The sequence below is a fragment of the Manacus candei genome, unplaced genomic scaffold (genome assembly GCF_025592945.1).
Source record: "Manacus candei isolate 608988 ecotype Guabito, Panama unplaced genomic scaffold, ASM2559294v1 h1tg000019l, whole genome shotgun sequence".
In the NCBI taxonomy this organism is placed as follows: Eukaryota; Metazoa; Chordata; class Aves; order Passeriformes; family Pipridae; genus Manacus; species Manacus candei.
The window spans coordinates 3,166,477-3,184,371 of NW_026138067.1; the positions used below are offsets into that span (position 1 = coordinate 3,166,477).

General features: G+C 38.7%; 1 protein-coding gene across 2 annotated transcripts in view; it reads left to right on the forward strand.

Annotated features, from left to right (window-relative positions):
• CPQ (carboxypeptidase Q) overlaps window positions 1–17,895 on the forward strand; it is a 158,087-nt gene that overhangs the window by 80,815 nt on the left and 59,377 nt on the right. For both annotated transcript variants that reach the window (XM_051785295.1, XM_051785294.1), the window contains exon 5: window positions 13,475–13,586. In XM_051785295.1, the coding sequence (XP_051641255.1) occupies window positions 13,475–13,586 (112 nt within the window). The remainder of the gene's footprint in view (window positions 1–13,474; window positions 13,587–17,895) is intronic.

Below are 17,895 nucleotides of genomic sequence, written 5' to 3' on the forward strand. Positions count from 1 at the left end.
AACTGAGTGAAATAAACTAGTCCTTGGTTGTAGGTTAAAGAAACAAACAAAACCCAAAACCAAAAGAAACTCAAACTCAGAATATAGTCCAGACCCTGCAGATCATGTGGAAGGGAGAATTGGCAGTAACATATTTTTAGCTCACATAGTAATTTTTTTAAATGTCTCTGACATCATGTATTGTCTGGATTAAAAACATTTGTGTTCAAAAGGTCTATTTTTCCTATATCTAAACAAAACACAGGTATATGTTCACTAGAACTCCAACTACTGGTCATATGGTCACCATTAAATATTCCTAATATATAGCAGTGCACTTAGTAATTTCCCTTCTGATAAGAGATTTTGGAAAAGCAGTTTTCTTGCTATGTCTGATTGACATGGACAAAATGCTTTTAAAATTTTTAATAGTCATCTGGAGTCAAGAAATATCATTTAATATCTAGTAAATTGTGTGTTTATGAAAAATTGCATTTGAGGTCTTGGATTTAGGGGAAATGCAGAATCATTGAGGGCATATTCTTCATTTTACTTTAGCACATTGTTACTATTAGCCTAGATAATCTCACCATCAATATTTCCCCACAAGTATAGGAAAATGTACTTCTCTGGTTTTGGTGTAATTTTGGATTCCACAAGGCTACTTCAGAAAAGAAATTTTCTACAAATGTCATGCAAAATGAACTTTGATCTTATAACAACACTGTTGTACTTTGTAAGTGCATGCATTTTCTCATATTGAAAAATGCGCATCTCTTTTTATATGTAAGTTGTTGTTGATTTAAGTCTTTGATGATCTGAGATAAGATTCAGAAAACTAAAGATTTAATAACTTGTGGGACATTTAAGGGTACTTCAAATGTTACATTTTCTGGTTAGAATGTGTACACATCATACCTGAAGATGTATGGCCCATTATGCGTTCTGAATATGAATAGTGCTTTATGAATTGTTTTCTTCTCCATGTCCTCCACGGTGGTCAAGTTGTCAATAAGTAGGCTTTTAGGACTGAGGAAATTGGAGTTGAATATTGGAGAGGCAGTAGAAAAGATTGAAATTGAATGATAGAGTAGCTTTTCAGGAATGTGATTAAATCCCTGCATTTTTTCTATCTTGGGTTGCCAAATGGAGGTTGCCCTCTCCCCTCTGTCCTTACTATGATTATTCATTTTCCTGTCTTCAGTTGCTCTGATTGCTCTTTCAGTTGCTCTGATTCGGCCTGAGTTGGGCTGTGGGAGAGGAAAGGAACATCTTGAGGAGGGAAGTGCTCCCTCTTTTGATTTGCCCGGTAGCCACAGTGATCCACTGAAGGTGACTCACACACTTGTCAGCTGTGCTGGGGTCTGGATTCCAACGGAAGTTTAAAAACTGGGAATGGGGAGGATTGAAGGGAGATTTTAGTTACAACCTGATACTTAGGCTTTTCTTGCTCATGAGAACCAGTGTGAACATAGAGGTGCAACAGATGATCAAGATTGTCTGGAGAGCAAGCAAAGGAAGGTCTCCAGACGCTGTTATGGCAGCTATTGTGAAGGTGGCGTGTGGGGACGCCAAGGCACCCTTGTGATGGAAAAAACCTTGGCATTCTCTAGAGCTGCTTTGGTTATTGCATATGAAGCCTATTTAACACCCATCCTTTGCCAGTGCATTTGTGTTCGATGTACCTTGAACCTTTATTGTGTTTTGCTGTTCTTCCCAGAGGAAACTCAGGTCTCTCATAACCACTTATAAAGCTTTTCTGCAATATATTTACAGCCTGATTTTCCAGACTGGTTTTGTTTCTAAGTGTTTCCTCAGGACAATTTGAAGTGATTGTATCTGTAGTACAAGGATCTGCTGTAGCTCAGTAGAGATCTCTGTAGAGGCAGTCTAGCACACTTCTTTGTAGGTGTTTGTGTGTGTTTTTTGAATTTTTGGTACTCATTTTTACTTTCACTGGTTACATGCTCTCAGAGTAACATTACAACAATTCTAGCTAATATCTGTTCCCAGGCAGCAGTTGATATAAATTTCTTCACCTCAGACTTATACTGTTTTGATCATAGTGGCAACAAGTCATGGGGAGTTCTGCTGACATACTTGAATTGGAGTCAACCCTTTCTACAGAATTGTGGAGACTTTTTATCTGCAGCTTTCTCTTTACATCATTTGACTTCTTTACAGTTTCTATTAACTTCTTTCCTTGTGTATTTATAAAGAAAAAAAACATTAGTTAGCGTTATATTTTTGAGAAACATGTTTACTGGAACATGTAGAATAACTCTGGGTGGAATAGAAAGTGTAATGTTGCTTGTTAAATTGCAAAGTTTGCAAGCAAAGTGCTAGAAATATTTCAGTTCAGTGTCTATTTTCCTTATGTGTGGCTCAGTTACAATTATAATGGTGTAATAGGATATAGGGTAGATTAATATTGAAAGCCCTGCAGCTGGAAAGAGTAAAAGTTAATTACTAGAGTGAGATCTGCAACTACTCTCTGGGTTATGTGAATGTAGGTAGTTTCAGAAAATGAACATGCAACTTATGTATTATGGGCATACATGCATTGCAGAGGACATGTTCTTTGGAGCAGCTTTTTCCAAGAGAGTGTCTTACATGTGTTTCAGTATGGCAGGAGTAGCAGCCCACTAGCAGAGTAATTTTGCCTTTTTTTGCTCTTAGTAGTAGAACAAGTTAATTTGAATTTTTTTTCATCTGTAAGATGCAAAATCCAGGTAAACACTTTTGCTTACTGTTGAAGATCAGTCAAATAAATGGTCAAGTTTCATGCTTGTTCTGACTTTACTTTGCAATCAACACTTTTTAAAAGCCATAATTAAAATACCCTCACAATGTTGTCACCTTTGAACGAACTGGCAACTCACATTCCCTTTGGTCTGTCCCTGTCTTATATGGACAAAACCTGAACTGCATAAAGACTTCAATCTCTTGAGAAGAATGTGATAGGCATAAGAAGTACTGGCCAACATTTGAGCATCTTTTTGTCTTTCAGCAGGAGTGAAGCATCCAAGCATGGATTGGAAAGTCAGTAGTAAATTTTGTAAGACGTCAGTGGGAGGAGAAAAGTTAAGAGATAACTACAGATTCCTATCAACTATTCTGAAATTGTTGTGTTTTTAATTCCCACTAATGTGGGAATAAAAATTGCTGAATGCACTCAAATGATAAAAAAATGAACCAGATTTTTCATGCAGTTACATCTGATAACAATGACTAGAGTGGTTGCATTAGGAGAATCTTGTTCTTCATGTCCCTATTTCTCTCTGTGTAATCTTGTCAGCAGTTTACTTAAAGGATAGAATAAGTTTCTTTTACCATTCAACTATTAAAAATTTTAAGCAGGTACAGCCCTGATAAAATCTTAACTAAACATGCCTTTAAAGCCTATTAATTCATGACATATAATCAGTTTTGTGTACTACTGTGATAACCACTGTGTTTAATTTTGAAAGTTAAAGACACAAAACCTAATAAAATTAGAATAAGAGCCTGTGAAAACAGTGCCTGAAGGAGAAATTAAATTCATTTCAACAAAAGCAGATATGAAATGAAGTACAAGTAGAACACCAGTAATACTTTGAGTATGACACAAGGTTTCATTAAAAAATCCAAGAACCATTATTGCTTTCGGTGTCAGGATTGTGGAGACTGAATTAATACAGAGTATTTTAGATGCCTGTCTTGGAGGTTAGACTAATGTCTAATATCAGTTTGTTTGACAGCTGGTTAGCCAGTGCTACGTAGATGTCAGAATTTCTGTGAGCATACATTCCTCAGTTGTGTGTGAAATTGGGGAGCACAGGGATAGTTACAAGTAAATAAGTTATTTTAACTTGCAGCCATAGGAAGAGAAACTAGAGGGAGGTGACATTGGTAATGAGACACACAACCTTTCAGATAAAGGTCAGGGATTTAAGTCTAAGGTGAAGTGACAGGGAGTGTTAGTTAGTACTGACAGATTTGGAGTGGCCTAGGGACATAAATTTGATGTTAAGTCCAAGTAGACAGAAACCCACATCACACAAACCTGTCTGTATAACCTGGAACTTGCTGGTGTTTCTGGTTTTTCTTTCTGATTTCCTGTCCGGAGCTGGACATTGGAAAAAAAAAATCTGCTCCGAACATTTTCACAAGCTCAAAAAGTTTCTCTTTCCATGGAGGACATGAAGAAATTTGTGCCTGTGAAAATGTCAGAGATGATACCAACCTGCTGCCATTCCTTAGGCACCTGATAGAGAGGAGGTGGAGACCCATGTGCAAAGCACAGCTCGGCTTGATTCTCAGCTCTCCCACTTTTGGGATGAATGCTGTAATCACTCTGCATGTCCCTCCTAATGAATACTCAAATGTTTCACATAAACTGAACAAATTCCGAATGAGATAACTTCCATTTCCTGGTCCCCCACCCATGGTAATCACACCATGATTTTGGAAACAGGCAAGACAAGGAACCTGTGTATTTCCTCCCTTTCTCTTAGTGCAGTTGACCTGTTTTTCACTTTTCTCCAGGGCTTGTCCAGAGCTATGAGTTATCCATCTACTGTCCATTCTGTGCAAGGGAAGCACTGGTTTGTGTCTGGCATAGGATGATCAAATCATGGAATCATTTAGGTTGGAAAAACCTTTAAGATCATTGAGTCCAACTGGCAGTTGGCACTGCCAAGTCCACCACTAAACTGTGTCCCTAAGCACCACTTCTACATGTCTTCTAAATACCTGTAGGGATGGTGATTCCACCATTTCCCTGGGCAACCTGTTTCAATGGCTGACAAACCTTTTGGTGAATAAATTTTTCCTACTGTCCAATCTAACCCTCCCCTGGCACAAGTTGAGGCTATTTCCTCTTGGCCTACTGCTTATTACTTCGGAGAGGACACCAACACCCACCTGGCTACAACCTCCTTTCAGGGAGTTAAAGAGTGATAAGGTCCACCCTGAGCCTCCTCTTCTCCAGGCTAAACAACCCCAGCTTCCTCAACCTCTCCTCATCAGACTTGTGCTCCAGACCCTTCACCAGCTCTGTTGCCCTTCTCTGGGGACACTTGTGCATCTATTTTAAAGGATGTAACAGGCAGCAAACATAGAGTGCCCAGGTGACTCATGTCCTTGAATGACCTTTCAGCCTTGTGGTATGCCAAACATCTTGGAGTGCATTACCGCTGTTTTTTCTTGCTTTGCCACATCTGTACTTTCCACCAGGTTTACCCAAGTTCCCTGCACTACAAATGCATTCCAGAGCCTTCGTATTACTGCTTCCAATAAACCAAATCTCTTTTGACTTTGAGCAGAAAATCCACCCTGGAAATCATCCTGACAAAGTTGTCTCGTCTGGTCTTTTCAGACATTACTTGAGTTTGAAAAATCAACCTCTTCTTTATCTTGGTGAAAACTTGTGTCAAACACACTTTAAGTTTCACAGGAGTATATAAACAAAAAAATTAAGGACACATAAACATAAGGGGTGAACCATTGTTTTGTATCAAAACTCTGTGTTTTTGAGATACACTAATGGGAATTGAGTAGGGAAATGTGTCAGTCTTACTTGCAAGTACTTAGCTGTGTGTCTGTGAATATGACACTCTGGTTTCTGTGGGGCTGTGAATAGAAATTGTGGACTGAATTTTTGTTTGTATAAAGATGTACAGCTCCGATAATTTCAACATAATACAGGGGTTTTAAGTCTCTGTTTCTTAGTATTTTCCATGAAAGCTTTCATAAGAGTGAATGTTAATCTTCGCTATATCCCTACATAATAAACAGTTGTGTAGTCCATTTTACTGACAAAGAGATCAACACGATATAATTAACTAATTTGAATGTAGAAATGAGAAATAAATGTTTTTCTAAGTACACATTTAAGCCTAAATATAAATGTTGTTTTAATTATCAGAAACATAAAGAAACTGAAAGGACTATCATTGGTGAAAGAAGACTTGTAATCTGAAAATTATGTTAATACTTTGAAGACAAGTTTCATACAATATACAAAACAGTTATTTTATAGTCATTGTAAGATAAAGACTTTTTTCATCTTGCAAGCCAAGTAATGTCCTGTTTCTGTGCGTTCTTGTATCAGTTAATAAAACTATTAGAAAAAAATTGAAAATTATTTCATAAAATGGATTTCATACCAACTTTAATTTTTATTATGATTTTGACTACCCTAAGTAGAAAAGAGGTCTTTTGTCTTCCAGTAAAATACTATATTGAAGATTACAGTTGTACTTTATCTGTCTACATCTTGAAGGACATACTGGGGTTTGGTAGAATTTAATTCCAAGTTGCGTTCTGCTTTTTGTGTCTGTAATGAAATTTTCAGAGCCAAAAGAAATATAGAATATATATAGATCTATAAGAAAATGTGAAGTATTCATTCATTATTCATTTGAATCAGTGTCATAATTACAAAAAAAGACCTCTGGAGATCATGTAGTCCAACCCTGTGCTCAAGGCCAGATCAACTAGAGCATGTTGTGTAGGACTTGGGTTTTGCATATCTCCAAGAATGGAAACCCCACAACCTGTCTGGACACCAGTTCCAATGTTCTATAAGCCTTGTAGTAAAAAAGTTTTTTTTATTATTTTTAAGTGGAATTTCTTCTATTTCAGTTTCTGCTTGGTGCCTCTTGTTCTGTTAGTGGGTACTACTGACAAGAATCTGGCTCCCTCTTCTTTCCATCTGTCATCAAGTATTTATACACATTATTTTCTCTAGTCCCAGCTCTGTTGGACACTCTGGCCTGTTCATCATCTCTGTGGCCCTTGGTTGAACTTAGTCCAGTATATTCATGTCTTTCTTGTTCTAGGGAGCTCAGAGCTGGACACAGCTCCCAGACGTGTCTCTCCAGTGCTGAGTGGTGACGAAGGATCACCCTTCCTTGACCTAGTGGCAACACTCTGCCTGATGCAGCTTGGGTGCTGTTGGCCTTGTTTTATGGTGTAGGCACACTGCTGGGTCATGGTCAACTAGCTGTCCACCAGGACCCCAAGCTCTTTCTCTGCCAAGCTCCTTTCCACCTGGTCAGGCCCAGCACGATCCTTGAAAATCAGCCATCTCTTCTGAACTCTTTTCCTTTCCAACTCTGTCTCCCATAGGATTTTTACAAGCAGTTCCTTGAACAGGCTAAACTCTCCACAAGACCAGGGCTGAAATTCTGACACTTGCCTAGATCCTTCCTCTCAAGATCCTGAACTCCACCATCTTATGTGTATGACAGACCTTCACATCCCCAGTCACTTCTTCCTTGTTTGTGAGCATCTCCCTCAGGGATTGCTCGATCACCTCTGTGAGGAAGTTGTCATCATTGTATTCCAGAGACCTCCTGGACTGCTCATACCCTGCTGTGTGCTTCTACCCTGCAGATATCTCAGTGTGGTTAAAGTGCCCCATGAGGATCAGGGCCTGAAAATATGGGACTTCTTTGCGTTTGCCTGCAGAAAGCCTCACTTACTTCCTCCTCTTCAGGCTATCTGTAGCAGACACACTGCAGTGCCACCCACATTGGTCTGCCTCCTAATCCTGACCCAGAACCTCCTAGCTGGCTCATCAACCAGTCCCCAGACAGAGCTCCAGGAGATCTCACTGCTGTCACGCAAAGGGCAGTGTCCCCTCATCACCCTTCCATCCCGCAGCCATCATTTGCAGGCGCCTGGCCACGGGAGCCACCCACCACGTCTCTGGGAACCCAAGGAGACAGCAGCACCTCTCACCGTCCTGCAATTCCCCATACTTTATGTTCTAGTGTTTCAGCCATCACTTTGTCGTAAATTCCTACATCCACGGTGGGTTCCTGCACTTCTGGGAATGCCTGAAGGTAGTGCTGCATTGAGAAGTTTATTGTGCAGCTTAAGAGGGGAGCAACGTGAACAGGAAAGAGGAATAAAAATATTATGTACACATTCAAAAAATTAGTAACAAATAAGAATCTTAACAAAGCCCCACGACAAACAAAAGGATAATCTTAGCAAAATTCTGAGAAAACTTGTGCAGGTGCCAAGAGTGCAGGATAAGCCATAGAAATAAAAAAGGATTATAGTAATCAAATGAAAGATTAATTGAGTGTTTTAGCATACTAGACAAATCCTTTAGGCAGCAGTGGAAGAAATGGCAAGAACCTGGCCTATGTGTAGATTTGTGGAATAAAAGGGTGGCATCAGAAGAGCCTTTGTCATGGGCTGGAGTTGCAGCTGTGAACATGGGCCTGTGAGTGTCTGACTGTGAGAGGAGGAAGTTTTTGCCATCTCAACAGAAAGGCATGGAGCCACCTCCCACTGTAGAGTAGCAAGGACAAGAGGCATCACTAGTTGCCTGATAGTTATCTGATAGATCATTGTGACTGTAGAAGTGGGATGATGAGTCAGTTTTGGGAGAACTGATTATATGATCAGCACTCCTTTTAGTATGCATAGTGGTGAGGGACAATGGTGTGGTAAGAGGCAAAAATTTCATTTCCATCGTGTTCAACTGGTGATGATGAATAATAAAAGCATCTGAACGTGTAGTTCATGAGGCAGGTTTGTGAGCTGACAGCATTCAAAATCCAGTTTGACTTTTGAATGCTGCACTGAGGGCCCAGTAGGTCACATTTTACAAAAGCTTGTGTTATAGTAGGTATTAGAAAAAATATTTTCCTAAGAGTAAACATTGAAGCAGTTTGTCCCAAGAGGTTGTGGCATCTCCATCATAGGAAATTTTCAGAACTTGACTGGACAAAACTCTGGCTGATCAGATACAAGTTGACTCTGCTGTGAGCAGAACAATGTACAGTCAGAGGTCCCTTCCAACTTCAAGTGTTCCCTAATGCTTGGTGTCTGGCACAGGGACATAAGTGTTAGGTTTTGAAGCCTCCTGTGTTGTAGTCTTCTGCTGTTATTACAACCGTCTAAGGGTTGTTTTGGCTTGCTTCCATCAGCAATCTTCTTGGAGAATTTTTAAAATCAAGTCTATTTTCTTGAGGACAGTTGAGAGGTGGCTACTCAGAGTGTCTTTCAGGTCATTTTAGGTCATCAGAATGCTCCAAGGCAGTGCTAGTGAGGCATGGTTCTGACTTAGTAAGGGATCCTCTAGTGTTCTTGAGAGGCAACAATAGTTGTAATTTTTTTTTAGAAAAATCTACTATTTTTACAGTTTTGGAAAGGGTAATGCATAGTATCACAGTGTACAAGTAGGACAGTTCTTGTAAATGCCTCAGTGAAAGAAGTAGCACTGGACACTAGTGTTTATTTTAGCTGAGATTAATTCTGTTGCTGAGATTAATTTTCTTACTGAGAAAAGGAATTTCAACAATAAAACATTTGGGGATATTGATAGATTTGTAAAAATGTGAAATCCTATATATCCCTAAAGTGAAAAATATATAAATACAAATATTCTAGATTATAAAATTTTCTACTACATGTGTAAGGGAAGTCTTCCTTTGGTAAGTGTGGAAAAAGGAGTGTTTCTCTCTGCACGTCAGCTCAGATGCCATTTCAGCTTTCATACAGGGCTATTGCAGAGATTCTTTGCTAATCTTTGAACTAGAAAAAAAGCAGCTACAACATCATCTTTATGCAAGGGTGCTAATTTCAGTTATGCCTGGTTTTGTTTAGAGGTACTTACTGTTATGATTTTTCCTCTTAAAACCTCTAGAAGGTAGTTGAAATATATAAATTAAAATCTTTTATTCAAAATAGAGTATTATGAAGAGCGGTATTATTTCCGAGATGTTACAGCTCAGGAAACAGGAAATAAAAGATTCTGGAGGACTTTAATATGGAAATACTAAGTCTTAAAGTCCAACATTTAGTATGAAAATTGTAGTAATTTCAATATTTGGTTATCTTTTGAATGCTTATATAGTTTCTGTGTCTCGTTACCTTTACTACGATTCCTTTATCAGTAATAATTTATTTTCAGACTAATTTTCTCCTTTAATGTCTTATATGCTGTAAATGATATCAGCCCATGCTATTTAGCTACTCAGCGGTTTTGAAATTCACTTCAAACAGGGAGGTTTGATTGCAGTACTTTCCAAGAACACTTTATTTTCAATCACTTCTACTAAGTAGAGATTCGGCTTCAAAGAGTTTACTGTATATTGTGACACAGAGATTCTTTGAAGGTTAATCAGTTTTTTAGCAATAATAGGGTTGGATTCTTGCGCGACTAAGTGAGTCACTTCTGTTTCATGTGCAGATCTATCATTTAACCAGAAGCCTGGAAGTTAAGACTTACTACACTGCATATTAAGTAGAAAAGACAGTTGTTGTTTTAATCATTTTTTTCTTTCTGAACTTCACTATATCTTTAGGGCTGTAAATTAGTTGAGACAGCTAGACTGATTATTTAAGAACCATTCCTAATGTGCGTAAAATCTAATAAAAGGAGCAGTCCAGTGAAGTCATATTATTTGGACACCAAAGCTAGAAACTAATTTGAAGAAATATCTTTATATATACAAAATAAAATCCACTGAATGTGGTCATGTTCCTGATTTACATTTAGGGCATGATTTAATCCAATTGCAGTTTAACTGGGGGCAGTTAATGTTTTCTTAAAGGCAGGTGCAGAAACACACAGATCTTTCTTAACCTATTTGTAGCCCAAACCAAATATTTGGGAAATGGTCAGGATAGACTTTTTTTTTAAGAATGTCTATGACTATCAGCGTTATCAGTGAAACTTTCATTTTTGCAACTGCTACAAAAATATGATAGTTTAAGAGAAAATGTTCTCAAAAAAGTTTCGCATAGAAAATTATCTGAGTTTCTCAATCCACTTGAACCTTGATCTGTTTTGGTGTAATATTCTGGAATTGGTAAAGATGCTTTATGTCTGGAGTTTGTAACACCAAATGAGATTACACCACCTTCTTCTGATTCAGAATTTCTTGCTGTTGCAATATGTGTTGTTCCACAGAAACAAGGAATAATTCCCTCTCAGACACTGATGTTGAGACTGCTGCCAGGGAACAGTGTTACTGAGGTGTTCTTTCACTGCTAAAGATTAGGAGTCACTTCTGTTGTAAACTTGGTTCTCTCTCAATGAGTTTACAAGCTCGTTCTAAATAATTCACTTCATCTTGAAACTCTGTTTCCCAGGAGACAGAATAGTTATCTTCTTAAAACCAACTTTTGCTTTAAGAACAAACAAACCACATGTTGATTTTGAAGTTGCGAAATAGACGTCCTTTATACCACAGACAATTGGGCTTTCACTCAGAGCCTTTTCTGTTCTTTTAAAAAAATTATTATTATTTGCAAATTCCTTATTGAGTGGACTGTATTGAGTCTGCATCAATGGTGGTGTTTGAGCTCTCTCCTCCATAGGCTGGTTGCAGTGGGGCTGCACATGCATGAATGAACACAAAGCAGAGTTCATTCATGTGTCGCCTTCACCACCTGCAAGTGCACGTGTGTGTGTGTGTGTGCGCGCTTAGTCGTCCCTTATAAGAAAACAGAAGAGCAAGGAGTACCACAGTGAGCACTTCTCTGCTCTCATTACAGAAAGGTTTGTACCTCCAAAGCTGGCATGGCTTTTCTCAGATGATCTGGTTTCAAGCTATGTCGCTATTGTAGTAGAGGGCTGCTGCAGATTAAGTACTTCTACCGCAGGGCAATGTCCCTGGAAAACATGCTGTTTGCAATCTTTCATGCTGGGCCTGAGAGGATCATGACGTTAAATCGCAGGAATATCACTGTGTAATTCTGAGGCTTTTGCAGAGGGACTTATCCAAATTTAAGCACTTTTGAAGGAGGGGAGGTTTTGGAATAAAGCTTGCAGCATGTCTATCTACTACCAAGAAAATCAATCTGTGCTGGAAAAAAATGTTGAGTTAAGGCTGGATAAGCAGAAAAGAAAGTTGAGACATCTGAGAAGAAAAGAGTAAGCTGCTCTAAAGATTTTGATGACAAGCTTTTCGTGCTTCTAAGGCATTACTCTTTCTGGTTTTTTATAAAACAGACATTTATAAGCATCTCACAGTGTATCTTCTAAATCTAAAGGGGTTTGGTGCATCCTGATTGGACTCATGGCAGTACAGCAGATATGACTAGTACTTTCTTATGGCCCTTGTTTAATACTAAGGGTATTTTAGTTATGTTACCTGATTTCACAGGCTGTTCTGAGTTGGAAGTGACCCACAAGTATCATTGAGTACAACTCTTAACTGAATAGCCCATAAATGGATTAAACTCTGTTTGCATTAGTGCCTACACTAGTTGGCGTTATTAGTACCAGGCTCTAACCAACTGAGCTAATCTCAGGGTCATTTTGTACTTAGATGAAAAACCACTGTTGTTTGATGAGCACTTGATACTTTTTGTCTTACCATGATCTGTTAGTCCATTGTTTTTCATAGCAAGTGAAAACACACTAAGATTTCTCTCTTGTGAAGAGGAAAATAGAGATCTTAACCTTTGGACCGCAAGTTAGTTCTTGTTTGACATCAACCAACCAAAGAGTAGGAAGCATCCCTTCATGTATGGCTAGTTCTGGGCAGGACACAGGTGGATGCTCCAGGGTCTCCTTCAGTTTTTCCTTAGTGCTGAGCTGTCATAGGTTGAGCACTTCCACCCTATCCCAAGGGTAGTTTTTACTGGTATCAGTTCTTCAAAGACTATTGGGGCTTTACAGTGGCTCCTGCTCTTGTTTTTGTGCTATTGCATCATTTTACCACACTGCCTGCTCAGCTCAGAGTTTTTGTCTCTCCTTGACCTCTCCACTGCAATCATAGATCCATTGGCCCTTCAGCTTCAGGTCTAGGCAGGGAACTGTCTCACTTCTGGTATTGCTGTGATGCTGCTTGTCAACATTTGAAAAGTTCAGATCTGAAAGTGGGTGTTCCTGGAGATGTGTATACTACTATTCTCTACTCTAGCCTTTTTTGCAGAAAATCCATCTTAGACTTGCTATCATGTTTTAAATAACCATTTAAAATATCCTTGTGACTAATGGAACTATAAAATACCTTGTTGTAGTACATAGGGGATCCAGTAATAAATTAGAGGTCCTCTGTGACAAAAAGCATAGATAAGACAGCATAATAAAACAAAAACCTCTGGGAATGCTTCAGTCTAAGTTCATATTTCTTCCTTATGCACCCAAAAATAAGGTTAATCAAACTTCATGCCTAAGGGCTTAAACAGATGGAATATGAAAGACATTTTCACCATTCGGCAGTGTAGTAATCCTGCATCTCTGGAAAGTATGCACTTTCTTAATGTACAAACCAAAATGTTTCATTTGAATATTTCTCACAGTGTATCCAGTTTGGATTAGGCAGTGGTTTGAAGCAGTAGGATGCAGTTGGTCATCCCAGATTTATACTCAGAAACCAGAGAACAATATTTTAGTTTTATTTAAATTTTTTTTTCCTCCCATTCTAAACTAATAAGCCAACTTTATGACAAAATCATTAAAATGCTTAAAGGCTAAACAAACTTTTCTGATTCTGTGTTTTAATGTAGATATGTTTTCTCATGACTCCTTTTCTAGATTGTATTGGTCAGTGGACATCTGGACAGCTGGGACGTTGGGCAGGGAGCTATGGATGACGGTGGTGGAGCATTTATATCATGGGAAGCATTATCACTCATTAAGGATCTGGGTAAATATTATATTTTAAGATATTTTCAGTGCATTATATTTCCAGGATGTTTTGTATGATGTCTAAACTGGATTTTCTGTATTATCCATCTCTCTGAGCACAAATACTCATACTTCTCAGGTTTTTCTGCTAAATTCCTCTCATCACAGGGGTCTTTCAAAAGCAACACATCAGTCAATGATCTAGAAAGTGCTTTGAGCCTGCATGTTCATGATCATCATAGAATGAAAGTTCAGTGTAAGATATCATATCTAGGTAGCTTAGAAGGAAGTAATTCCTTTTCATTTTGTCTTAATAGGTTTCACTCTGTTAATGAAGATGAAGATTTATGAAGTCACAGACAGGCTTGTGGTATTTTCTCTGCCCTTTAAGCAAACTATTAATTCAACATGTTCTTAAATCTTTCAATGTTCTACATGTTGCTTTTTACAGTGGCTACTTCTCAACACCTTACCTCACCCTTGATGACTTCTCAAGACAATTTCCTCTCTCAAGAGCTTGTAACTAGGACTGGATCTAGGCAATGATCCTGCCTCTAGTCTTTTCCCTTTCATCTACATATAAAGATATTCATATAAAGATATTATAAACTTCACAGAATTTCATATTTTCAATGTATATATTTCTGTGGGGTTGTTTTTTTTCCTAGAATGTTCTTCCTAAATAAATTTATATCCTGCTCGACTTATTTCACCAAATAGTGATACATGCATACCATCCATGCATTTGTGCATTCCCAGTTTTGCACTGGAGGGCTGATTTCCTGATTATGTTACCTTTATGTTGCTGTGGTCTTGGGATCTGCTTTGGACTGTGATACCTCATTTCCTTGGCAAATATAATCCGGGTCAGCGGAAGCACACACTTCAGTCTTATCACTACAAGGATACACTTCTGTCAAGTCTGGCTTAGCCACAGTGACCTGTCAAATATTGTGGGCTCATATGTCTCACCAAGCAACATTTGACACTGAGGCCTTATACACCGTAGTATACTGCAAGAATAGGTTTGTGGGAAGCAAAGCCATGCTCTGCTCCCAGGGATCAGTTCTTTGAATCATTCTAGCCAAGAGACAAGGTGACTGGGTTCTGGAATTTGGCCTGTTGATCAACTGGACTCTTCTGCAACTGATATTGTAGCAAACAGTTTGTCATCTCTGAGCTTGCTGGTCTTGGTCCTCCAGAATTTCTGCTCGGCAGAAGTAGGAGTGGAACTAAACCCTCCTTCTGTCAGTGCTAAATGTGGATAAGGAGAGAAAGAGGAAAAGGCAGCCTGTATCCTGGATATTTCTGTTTCAGTAATGCTATGGATAGAATACCAGTGTGGACTTACTCAGCCTACCTCCTCTTAGTTTGCATAGCCTCCCTTGTGTGAGATCTGAAAGGCCAATGTTTTCTACTCGTGGGCTTCATCTGACTTGGGGATAGAAGTGGGCTGCAGACAGTGTGTTATTGTGGAAGAACTTGGTCTACATATTCCTACCTAGGATGTGTTTGATGGGAGAGATTGTCCATAAAGTAAGATGATATAGGGCCAGTGTATGTGCAAGAGGGAGCTATGATTGAACAGCCTGTGTTCTTCAGACTCCCAGACTCTCAAAGTTGGGTCTGCTGTCATCTGTTCCCAGTCTACTGTGACCTAGTGTGATTTCTAGTCTCCAGCCTGCGAATTCCAGTCTTACTGCTTGATCCGTAGTTTTCTGCTGTTTTTACTTCCATATGGGCTTCCCCTCAAAACTAGTTCAAAACAGACTTTTTAGGTTGTCCAACTGATATCCAAGGTTGTTTTTTCCCCTTCATCAGATGGAATCTATTTTTTCTCCTTATTCTCTTTTTCCAGAACTGTAACCTGTGGTCAAGAGGAATGCACCACATATTCATTAGAAACTAAAATCATCTGCTGCTCTGCTCTTAACTCTGGCAGCCTTTAAATAATAAACTAGCTTTCTCTACTTCCCAACACAAGGATTTCTTCACTTGAACAGTCTCAGTCTTTCAGGAAGAGCTCTTTGTAGAGAAGCTCTGTTATGTGATTAGCCACTCACATACTGCAGTGGTGAACATCAGACATCCCTGTGAGTTCCTTTATTTTGCATTGTTTGAACCTTTAATCTCTCATTTTCCAGCCTTGGAATGATTGGAATATCAGTCTGTAATTCAAAACAAAGCGCATTTAAATTTTTATTCTTTTAAAAGTAAACTAAATAGGATTCTTCAACAGAAGAATCCAGGTCTATGCCTTCTTTTAGTGTTTTTTAATCCTTTTTTTATGATACTTGGAAAATTGTCTGTTTCCTCCACCTTCAAGAAAAAGAACTTACACTACTGTGTTTGCCACTCTATTCCATTCAGAATAAACTGTTCTGTGTCTCTTAAGGGCAAGTTCATGGTGGCATTGTGTAATTCTTATTCACTGGGTTTCCCTTCATGCATGACTGAAATTCATCACTTTCTTCTTGTGCAAATATTTGATTTCCTCTGATAGTAGCCTGTGTGTTTGCTGTGTGTCCTGGGGTGAAATGCCATTCTCTCAGCTGGGAAATGCCAGAGCCTTTGCTGATGCCATCTTTTGTGGGCAGCTGTTGTGTCCAGCTCTTCTTGTACCTGTGTTCTTCAGGAACAGAAGGCTGGGAGAGGACTTCTGGGTCGTCACATCTAACCTGTAAATGACCAAAGGGCCTTTCGTAAACTGCCCTCTGTAGCAGATTGGTTAACGCAGATATCTTACTATGCACATTAAATATGACAAAAAAAGGACAGCAAAATAACAAGGTGTACAGATTGTGTGAGAAGCAAATTAACGAGTTTTATTTAAAATCAATTCCATAGATGGTGTTTTGAGTGAGCATTGTGTTTTGAATTGTGGAAGCTTTGTTTAACATTGTTTTGAACTCAGATAAATTTAATCTTAGACTTGTCCACCAAATACATTTGAAATGAGGATGAGCCAACTCAATTGGCTCTATGCATGTGTAGAAAATTTTTACTGCATACTGGGAGTCTTAAAGCCGTGGTGCATTGTGTAGCCATAAAAACTGTGCCTGCATTTACCAGAGTATAACTGATCTTACAACTGTGGTGATGTGATCCTCAAGATGAAGTGAGCATTCTGAAATATGAATTCTAGAGTATAAAGTTTGTATTGTGCAGTGAGAAATACTGCCAGTACTTCTGCCATGGACCACTGGTTTAGTGAAAGCAAGATACTAGTACACTATTGAAGCAGTTTTTTTCAGTGATGATATAATAGCACTTCATCATGATATCAGTGTGACCCCTTGGACATGGCTGGTAGACTCAAATTATGCCTGTTAATTGGGATTTTGATAATTCTCCATAATATTTGAAGAATGATTATAGTTTTAAATTCAATTCATACTTTCAACATAACCTTCTCCCAAAACTACTTAATAGCTATTGGCTTAGGACCAAATAAATGAAATTATTAAAAAATTATTAAAATTATCATTTAAAATGGTCAGATTTTATTTTAAGCAGTACAGTTTGTTTTCTTGCCTCAAGTAAATTTTTAATAGTTTTTGCTTTTATTTCTCAGTGCTCCTCTCCCAACAGTTCAAGCCTGTGGCAAGTTCTTGTCTTGTTTGGGACTAATACTTGTGTACATTGAATTTGAGCAAGAAGCAGCTAGTATATATTTAGTAGTTTCAGAGCCTTAGCCAGTGCTGCCTCTTTGCTCCTAATCCAGATGAGTTCCTGCGTTGCTTGGCTGAGGGACATTTCCCAGCTGAGGCCACAGGTGTTCTGACTTCCTTCAGCCCTGGGGAGCACTGTGCCAAAGTCACCTCACACTCCAGTGCTGGGAATGTGAGACTTCCATCCCTAAAGGGAGATTGAGGGAACTGAATAACAACAGTGATAGAGAAAGGTCTTTAGAAGGTGGTCATATGGCAGTGTTTGCTTTTCAAACATAGTATTTTGAGTCTCCTAACAGCAGTAGAGATCCCACTGGAGTTAGAGATGCAGTCGATTTTGATGAATGAATTTCACTGCTTCCTTCTGAAAAACTTCAGAAGTGGTAACTGTTGTGTCTCTTTTTAATTAAAACAGCTGGAGTCAATTTTTTTTCCCTGTTTCGAAGAGAAGCCTGATAGGGTCTTCTACTTGACACTACAATCTAGTTTATTTTTAAAGTCTCATCTCTGCTGGCACAGGAGGAATTAAATAGTCAACAGGTTCTTTGTTCACATCACAGGTTTCTTTCAGCATTTACCCACAAGCTCTCTCTCCTTGTTCAGAAATGTGTTTTTTACCTTTCCCTGGCTGTGTTTGGGTCTCGCCTGCTTCATCAT